The sequence below is a fragment of the Diplotaxodon limnothrissa genome, linkage group LG6 (genome assembly GCF_057381915.1).
Source record: "Diplotaxodon limnothrissa isolate DT_005_m linkage group LG6, D_limnothrissa_male_GT1.1, whole genome shotgun sequence".
Taxonomy (NCBI): Eukaryota; Metazoa; Chordata; class Actinopteri; order Cichliformes; family Cichlidae; genus Diplotaxodon; species Diplotaxodon limnothrissa.
The window spans coordinates 28,378,512-28,388,723 of record NC_140601.1 but is presented as its reverse complement, the minus strand read 5'-3'; the positions used below and the strand labels follow the sequence as shown (position 1 = coordinate 28,388,723).

General features: G+C 38.0%; 1 protein-coding gene across 1 annotated transcript; it reads left to right on the top strand.

Annotated features, from left to right (window-relative positions):
* The first annotated feature begins 1,584 nt into the window (after positions 1-1,584).
* Positions 1,585-9,477, top strand: LOC146630768 (CD276 antigen homolog). The gene is made up of 5 exons (XM_085356619.1): positions 1,585-1,651; positions 1,734-2,087; positions 2,943-3,266; positions 4,269-4,330; positions 9,343-9,477. Exons 1-5 carry the CDS (start codon positions 1,585-1,587, stop codon positions 9,475-9,477), a joined length of 942 nt encoding a protein of 313 aa, XP_085212745.1.
* Positions 9,478-10,212: the final 735 nt, after the last annotated feature.

Genomic DNA, 10,212 nt, shown 5'->3' with positions numbered 1-10,212 from the left:
TCAAATACACAGTGGGCCAAAATTCAAAACTGGAACAAAGTCGCGGGCTAATGTTAATATTTATTGAAATATATTTATTCCTCCAGATATAAGAATGAATCTTTTCTTAAGGACTCAAACACGTTTTGCTGAAAAACTGAATATGGAACAAGCAAAGCTTAATACTAAACAATATATATATTAGCTGTATAATACCAGTAGGCCAGCTCTAATAGTAATTTGGTATGGCTTCGCGGGCCAAATGTAATTAGGCTGCGGGCCAAATTTGGCCCGCGGGCCAGAGTTTGACACCTATGCCTTAGATGATGTGTATGCAGCACTATGGACCACGACCAATACCAAGACTACCCAGCTGATCTACACTATGGCAGCAGTGAACAGTGAGATGCTTGGTTACAAGTTGAACAGCCACAAGGAGCAGTACCCTCCATGGAGAAGGAGACCAGAGGTCAAACTCAAGGTAGAACAGAGGGAGGTTAGCCAGCTATGGGAGCTGCAGAAAGAAGTACAGCAAGCTGTCCATACCTGAGGCCTTGGAAACTGCAAAGCAAAGACTCACAGCCTTGGCTAGCCGCTTGAAAAAGTTTACCAGAGAAATAGAGGTATACTCTCAGTGGCAGGGGAACATTATGAGAACTTTCACTTACTCTTAGGTTTCTGTTTCTGAGTCCATACATATTATGATGACAGGTTTGACCTGACCAGGTTTAATCAAAGAAATTATCCACATCTGCTCATTCTGCTTAAAAGATGGGCAAGATGAGAGGTGAGGTTAGTGAAAGAGCAAGTGTGGAAGTGACACAAGCATAAAGAGGAGTGCTAGCATAGTTAGAGAGTCATTTAACAGTTTTTCTGTTTCACCAGAAGCATCAATATTGTTTAAATGTATGCTTACACACAATTTTCCCTGGTTTGAGTGCAAGAGGACACATAAATAACTTGGGGATTACATCAAGAAGGACATGATGCACCATTAGATACAAAATTCTGCCAAATCCAATATGTAGAGCTACACACTCTCACTTCTCTTGGATAAGAGAGTAGGAAAAGTAGCTTTTACTTTGAATCACTTAAATGCATTTTGCACCCTGTTGTTTAATTTGTAAAAAAAACCAAAAAAAAAACGTCACGGTGGCACGGTGGTTAGCACTGTTGCCGCATAGCAAGAAGGTCCTGAGTTCAATTCCACCATCAGGCCGGGGTCTTTCTGTGTGGAGTTTGCATGTCCTCCCCGTGTTTGCGTGGGTTCCCTCCAGGTACTCCGGCTTCCTCCCACCATCCAAAGACATGCACCTTGTGGGGATAGGTTAATTGGATAATCCAAATTGCCACTAGGTGTGAATGTGCGAGTGAGTGTGAATGGTTGTCTGTCCCTGTGTGTTGGCCCTGCGACAGACTGGCGACCTGTCCAGGGTGTACCCCGCCTCTCGCCCTATGACAGCTGGGATAGGCTCCAGCGCCCCCCGCGACCCTGAAAAGGATAAGCGAATGGATGGATGGAAAAAAAAAAAAGCAGATCCCTTTGATGTAAAACAGTTGCAAACTGAGCCTGTTAATTTTAACTGTCATTTCAGGTAAATAATCATGGCCTCCGGTGGCACTCCTTTATTCATTTTCATTGTCCTCTGCATCAGTGCAGTTAAGATTGATGGTAAGTTTATTCATAATCTGAGAACTTAGTGTGCTCTCTACTCATGTAACGTCACATCTAATTTTACTTTCTGTTTCTACAGATTTTATAAAAGTGGAATGCAAAACTAAAAACGTAGGACACTATGGCCAACAGTCACTGCTGGAGTGTGTCGTTAAAACAGGACAATTTGTAACTGATCCAAATATTCGTATGGTTGCTTGGAAAAAACTGACCTCTCCAGAAGACGAAGGTGATCTCGTGTTGGGTTTTCAAAGAGGGAAATTGGACGAGCCAAAGCGAGGCTACAGGTTTGCTGAACCATCATGGGACGAGAAGAACATGAATGTATCTCTGCTCATCACCAACACTGCAGTGGCAGATGATGGAGATTACAAGTGCATGGTGATCACAGACAGTGGTGATGACAGGATGGTCACTAACCTTGAAGTCCAAGGTAAAACTGACATATATTACAACATTTTAGCACAGACTTATTAAATCAAGATTTTAAATAAGAAATTGAATTACATTTTTTATCACATATAAAGGACTATGGCTATTACATATTATTATTATTATTATTATTATTATTATTATTATTATTTTATTTAATTAAAAACAAAGTGCAGTCTTCATGCTTTAGAAAAAAGGAAAGTTTTAAGCCTACTTTTAAGATTAGGCTTAAAACTTTCCTTTTTTCTAAAGCATATAGTTAGGGCTGGACCAGGTGACCCTGAATCCTCCCTTAGTTATGCTGCAATAGACATAGGCTGCCGGGGGATTCCCATGATGCATTGAGTTTTTCCTTTCCAGTCACCTTTCTCGCTCACTATGTATTAACAGACCTCTCTGCATTGAATCATATCTGTTATTAACCTCTGTCTCTCTTCCACAGCATGTTTTTTATCCTGTCTTCCTTCTCTCACCCCAACCGGTCGCAGCAGATGGCCGCCCCTCCCTGAGCCTGGTTCTGCCGGAGGTTTCTTCCTGTTAAAAGGGAGTTTTTCCTTCCCACTGTTGCCAAAGTGCTTGCTCATAGGGGGTCATATGATTGTTGGGTTTTTTTCTCTGTATCTATGAAGCGACTTATGTTGTTATTTGGCGCTATATAAATAAAATTGAATTGAATCTTTGTAATTACGTTTTTATTTCTTTAGCCAAATACAGCACACTACACCTGAGAAAATTACTGCTGACAGCTTTTACATATCAGCTATTATAATAATCACATCTTTTAAAGATGTTATTTTATTAATGTCAAGGTGCAATGTTCAGCTCAGTGATTGTGCTTCCCATTTTGTCTCTGCAGCCAGATACAGTATCTTGACTGTATACTCCATCCCTGAGAAAATTGTCCCAAATACAGACAGTACCCTGATCTGTGAGTCTCGTGGAGGCTACCCACAGGGAACAATTCACTGGTTTGATGAAGAGAAACATGACTGGACAGGAAGCTCTGAAATGGAGGTGACACAGTCAGACGATGGTTTGTTTCAACTCACAGGCAGACTCCATTTGTTTAGAGGATCCACTTTCCAGAGGTATACCTGTGTTGTGTTAAATGCCAGTGGAGTCAAAGAGGATGAGATCATATTTGAAATGCCAGCACCACCAAGACTAACACCTCCTTCAGGTATACTTTATTACACAAAATTATGCACCACACGTGATACTTTATATCATATTCCCAGCAAAGATGCCCATGCCCACAGCTGGTAGGTGTGTTCAGCTGTGTGAGCAGGGCAAACCCACACATTCTATGTGGATCTCAAGTGAGTGTGCACATACAGGGTCCAAAGCAGTTTTGCCCTTTGGGGCTCCCAAGAGGGAATTCTGTGGACATCCACAGTTAATGACAGAAACCTATGGGGAGCTCATGAAGAGTAGCTACAGTGAGGAGTTCTTGTGGGGCTCCCCACAGTGCCTCCAGTGCATGGCCCAGGGCTCTGATAGGGGATATTTGCTGGGATATACAATCAAATATGAGAATTCATCTGTAGAATAAGTTTGTATTTGTGTCACATCAGATTGTATTGAACAATAAACTCTAATAGACTTAGAGCTTTTTATTGTCATTGTGCAGTTTCTTGCACAGTGAAATCGGCTAGCTGGACCACAAAGGTGCAAAAGTAAGAAGAAGAGAAACCAATATACAACTAGGGGGGAAAAACAGTAAAGGGTTTACACATTTAAAAAAATATAAATTGTATTTCAATTCTCTTTTTTACATCTAAAAAAATAAAACAGATGTTTCTGACCAACATCGTATTGAACACTTAAAACAGTCTGGTGTTAAAGGCCAGACCAGACTGGCTAATGCTTGTTGTTTTATAGAAAATTCCCCCACCCGTTCATTAACTATCCCAGGCACTCTCCTCACAATCCTATTATCCGTCACAATACTGCAAGTAATGCCTGCCATTTTGTTTCTTCTTTACTCTCTACTTCTACATGATTATTGTTTCAAAATAAAGGAAATGCTCAATTTGTACATTCCCCTCTGACAGGTAAAGAGACATTGAATGTAGTTTAGTATATTATAACAGGGAGAACTAAAAGACCAACAATTATCATGTATTCTTGTGTTTCCTAATTTTAGAGATTAGCTCACTATTTTTTTCTGTTGTTGGACAAGGTCCAGAGCCAATAGAGATCTGCAAAATAGTTGTCCGTCTGGTGGTAACTGGTTCACTGATGGTAGGATTGCTGTGTGTGCTGTTGTTCTACAGATGGAGAGCTCAACGTGAGTACACGTTCCTCGTTTCTCTTATCTGATGGATTACACCTGTTTAAATGAACTGTCTTTTTAAGAAGAATCACATATAGAAAATAAATGTAACTATCCAGAATTGTTGATGTTTGAACATATTTAATATTTTAGTTTTTCTGAGAATCAAGACCCACTGTTTAAAAACTCCTTTACAATTTAACTTACCACAAGGTGCTCGCTAGATGTATCCACTGTAACATTGAGAAATGCCACTAATCAACACATTATTCAGCTGTTAATGTTGCTACTCATGAAGGAAAATTCTTACAGGCAAATGCTAAAGTGAAGATGAAAAACCTGTAACACCTTTTTTTCAGGATGGGAAAATGCACTCCTTTTGTTATTTTATTGGATTAAATGAGGCTACTGTAAACTTTAATCAAGTTTAATCAGGTTACTTTTTCAATAATTTTTCTTAATAGGCATCATAAGCTGTCTCATACAGGTGATAAAATACAAGTATAGATATCTACAGTAATTTTTTTTTTTTTACCAAATACTGTCTTGTAACTTTTTTTTTCTCTTTTTGACAGAGGTCCAGAAGTGCTCTACTGAACCTCGTACGGGTACGTAAATCTTTGGATATACTGGATTTACTGCTCTTCTACTTCCTTCCTCCAGTATCACACTGAACATTTCCAGTTTTCAAAAGGCCAAGACTTCTGTTTGAGACACTTACAGCAGGATATCCGTCTGTGCTTGTATGTCCTGAACGTCTATATAAGTAAAATCTTAAACAGTGTTTTAAATCATTCCAGTTTACAGACCTGAAGTGAATCTGTAGGCAGGTATGTACATCACAGTAATCTGTCTGTATTTAACACTTGGTTTTAAGACATCATTCAGATTGTGATGTTAAATCTTTCTGTAGATTGCACTTCTCACATGTTTACAGGCCACCATATACTGATAAGAATACCAACATGCATCAAAATATGTATAAGACAAATACATATCAAAAGTCTAATGCCCTAATGCTGTTTCTTTGTCTCTCAGCAGGAGGCACCACACACCAGATGATTATACTGTATCAATTTAATGCAACACTTCCTTATTCGCTATTTGCGCTATTTGTATTTACCTATTGCAAACACAGTGTATAACCAAACATACCCTGTATTACTGCGATTTAGCAGACAACCCATAAGACCTTTATTCACTTAAACTCTGTATATAAAGAATAAAGTCTTGAGCTTAAAAAAACCCATCTTTGAATCAAGCCAAGATCAACGAGGCAGGGAACCGTTACAGCCAAGTCATTTACAAACAATCACACCAGACTAGAAAGTGAAGACTTCTGATTTCACTTGGTTGACTGAGGAAATGTTTGTGTACATATAACACAATCATGTGTTGTCCATACAGTAATTGTATTGCTTTGCAGTTAAACAGCATTTATTTGCAGTTAAACAGCATTTATTCTCACTTCCACTTCTCATGTTTATTATATATTTTGGGGATAGCACCACGTTGTTATGTGGTATGTGTGTAAATCTGTTGTTCCCAACACATACAGACATACAATGATCTTTTTATGGTTTTATAATGCTTTACAAAATATATATTAACGTCACTTAGACAATGATACGGAATACGTAGAACTGTCTAAAGCCTGAATAACTGATGGAACTGTATGTTTGAACTGTGGCTTGACAGAGCAGTCAAGAAATGTTGGCCTTACTGTTATATGATGTACACTTCTCCAAAAGGGCATTAAATGGACTTTCCATCCCCCAGCTCGCTCCCTTCATGGAGGTGTATGGGAAAGACAGGATCTGTGAGAAAAATTCTCAATTCCACCTTAAATGTACAAAGTCTTGATGAAGAGTGTCTCAGGACTGCTTTATGTGAAGCTGAAGCTTTTTGAATGCTCGTCCCACAAAGGCTTCTACAAATCCAAATGACCTTGAAGCACTTACCCAGAACCACCTGTTGCTTCTTAAGACTGCACCATTACTACCACCAGGATGTTTTCAGAAAGATGACATATATGCTCACCGCACATGGAAATAAGTCCAATATATGTTGGATTTATTCTGGAAAAGTGGATTAAGGAATATCTTCCACAACTGCAACAAAGACAGAAATGGTGCAATCCAAGACGAAACTTCATGCCAGGACACATTGTGTTCATTGTTGATGGTTCAGCACAATGGAATTCCTGGATAACTGGAAAAATTGAAGAGACAATTCAGGACAAAAAAGGATTTGTTCTTAAATAGAGCTATAAATAAAGTCTGTCTTTTGCAGGAAGCAGAGAACTTTAACAAACTTGAATTACTTAATCATCTCCAAGTGGCTTACTTTTTTTACTTATGGGTTATTAACTTTACAGATGGTGAACCGTGGTGTTATAAGTAGTGGTACTGGTCAATTTTGCACTACAGGGTAATTGGAATTCTTTATAAACCAGCAAAAGTTGTAAGACTTGATTATTTTGTAATTATGATTTGAAGAAGAATAATTAGGGGCCAGTATTGTAAGAGCCAAATTGAATGTTTATGTTTTGTTTATTTGTTCTGGTGGCACAGGTGTTTAGATTTTCCTGCACCTCAGGTGATTACATTGGGGTGTTATTTACCTGACGCTGGCGCACTAAACAGAAAGTACGGGTAAGTGTTGGGGTCTTTTTGCAAACTTTTCTGATGACCGTCATTTTAGCACGTTATTTCACGTCACCTTTCAGTCCTATTCACAAACAACGTAAGTTAATACATGCGCTATTTGTTTTGATTGAAAGTGGAAGTTTATTGTTTTTGTTTTAAAATAAAACAAAAACTAACTCAGCCTGATGGAAATCACAACACAGACTGATGCAACAAAAACCAGTAAGTAGGGTGTACAGCATACACCATAGTCTATGGCACACAGGAGTATTAGGTTAGTAAGTACACGCTGGTAAGTTGTCTTGTAGAAACTGATTAATTGAAACAAATGAGCTGGCTGTGTGTGCAACAGCACAACAAAACATTACCTGTCCTTTTATTAACTGCACAAGTAGTGGTGGTCATTAGCTGCTAGCTAACTGGGTTAGGGTGTCAAGGGTTTGTAGCTTTGCCCACGGTTCAAGAGAACATATTTAGTTTTAAAGTAGGTTACAGGGCTTTTCCCTGCTTTTCTGGAGCACTTATATTTCACGAAAAACTATCTGATATGCCAATCCACATAATTATGGATCATTATAATATGATATTTTAAAAAATTACAGTGTTTAAAAAAATGCATGAAGAAACAGATTATATTAGATTTATATTTCGAAAATGACAAAATGCTGATTTTACAGCAGTAAAATGATTGTATTTCTACAGTTTAAACATTTAATAAGCTTTCTACCTTGCACAGAGTTGATAGTGAAACAAATCATATCATCATAAATGCATTATTTATATTTATTACTTTATTTTTTAAATTCTCATTACTTTATTATTATAGCACTAGGAGTAAATAACAAGGCAAGGATTCTGTATCAGCACCATGATGAAAACTTGTGTCCATAGTGTATTAGAATTAGTATTAGTATTCTAAAGAAGGTATAAAATGTCATTGTGCGTGTGTTTGTACATGTTTTACATGTATCGATTTGTTTAATATATTACACATGATACAACATTGACCACACATGCCGAGTAAGGACATGAGGAGGAAACTGACAGAAGGAGCTGTGAGAGACTGTGGATCCCTCAGCAGCTGGATTAAAAAGACAGGTAACATTAACACATGTACAGGTTGTTGCATTGCAGAGGTATTCAAGTATAAAAACAATAATAAACACAATTGCAATGATTTGGTTCTATAACATTTTCTATTGTTACTTTATTATGGATTAGGTACAAGAGTTTTTAAGTATGGATAATTAAATAATAGTTTAATGCAATAGCAAATTGTGCCTTGTTCTCAGATGGACAGCAAGTGGACAGTGATAGATCAGTGAGGAGATGAAAGGAGGAAGAGAGGCAAAGAGTGAGTCACAGGCAGAGCCTTGTTTATTTCTGGTATGTTATGGTTCCAATCTTTGCATTGTATTGTTATCATCTCATAGCACTTGTTTAATCAGCTACCATCTCTCCTATGGACTTCTTAATGTCTACAGTCTCAAATCAACACAGCTCTGCCCTCCAGCACTGTTAGCAGCAGGAGCAACCGCTCAACAGCAACATTGTAGCTCATCAGGTAAAACACAGGCTACGTTTGCTTTGCATTGTTCCCACCTGATGACAGTGATATAGTATGATGCAATTCCATATTAGATTCCTGATAAATGTGGGTTTTTGTTATTCAGCCTGGTTTTAAACGCCCCTTTTTAACTTTGAGCACCCGCCCCTTTAAACATCTCTGCATGGCCCTGAGTACCTTTAATAGTACCTTATAGTATTGCTGTTTGTGCTATAACTGTCAATATTAAAGAAGGGGGGCACAGTGACAAGTTTTCTGTCTTAATTTATGCTGGAAGTGATAGCAGAGCTGTACATTTAAATTTTTCAGAAATCCATCAGTCAGAACATGGTATATTATGTTTAGCTGGAAGCTAGCAAGCTAACGCCAGGCTAACTTCCCATTACGTTAAATTTCATGAGTTCTGTTTTCACGGATGCCTGGATTTTGAACTTAATTGGTACACCTGGTAGAGCAGCCACACTGACCATTTTATTAAAGATGAAATAATTTAGACAGTTTGTAATGCTAAGTGATACCGCAGTGTTTGTTTGACTTTGGGAGCTGAAGCAGAGTTTGGACCCGGAATCGGCTAATGTCGTCAGACTTAAAGACCGGGTTACTATAAGCTATGCAGAGCGAGCCCTCTTATTAATAAACAATCTTTGGTCAACCATGGAGGCGCGCATGCCGCGTCATTCCCTGGTTACAGCAGCCTGGGGAAAAAAAAGATTTCTTCAGCTATTGGTTATGAGTTTTAGCTTCTTGTTGTGTTTTATACGTAAAGGAGGAACAGGTGCGCAACATGGCTAACAAAATTAAGCCAGAGGAAAATCCCAAATCTGAGTATGGTGAGCTGATGTCAACCATTGGTGTTCTCAGAGATCTGCTTTCAGCCTTTAAAGTTTCCAATGGCAGCTGAGAGAACAATGGAATAAATGAGTTTAGAGTTAAATGCTTTGTAAGAACTGTGTTCATTTGTTGTTAGAGATTTAAATCAGTTTCTAATTTTTTTTTAATAAAATTATTATTAGCATAAACCCATTGTTTCTAAAGTGGATTATATTTTTATGAGTGTTAGGTTGTTAAGTTCAGTGTTATCTTAATTATCTTCCTGTTTAACAGTAGGCAGTGTATTTTTATCCCACGTGCCAATATTAGCCTAATGAAACTGTTTTATTGTTTTACAGATAACTTAGTTGTAATATGTTTTGACAGTTTTTTTGCTGACAAATCAGGACACCTCAGAAATCTGACTGTAAGGAGAATGACAAAATATCCAAATGGGAGAAAATAAGAGGCTAAAATAGCTTTAAACAAGTGCATCCTATCCTTTAAATTGTATTCCATTATTAATGTCATGCTTAGAATTAACCACAGTGTCAGCTGAGCATGGCCTGATCAGTTAACATTGTTTCATATCAGTCCTTCAGTATTGCAGCATCTTTGAGGCCAAACATCTCCACTTTGGTCATGTCTGTCCAAGGGACACTGTCCCAGAACTCTCGTGATTTGTTCACATAAAACTTTGCAAAATCCTGCTGCCATGTTGTTTTGGGGGAGAATAAACTTCTTATTCCTTTTTCGTTGTTTTGCAAATTGGTGTTCGAATAAAACAACCGTGTTTTATTGTAGCCACTGGAATTTCTGTCATAGT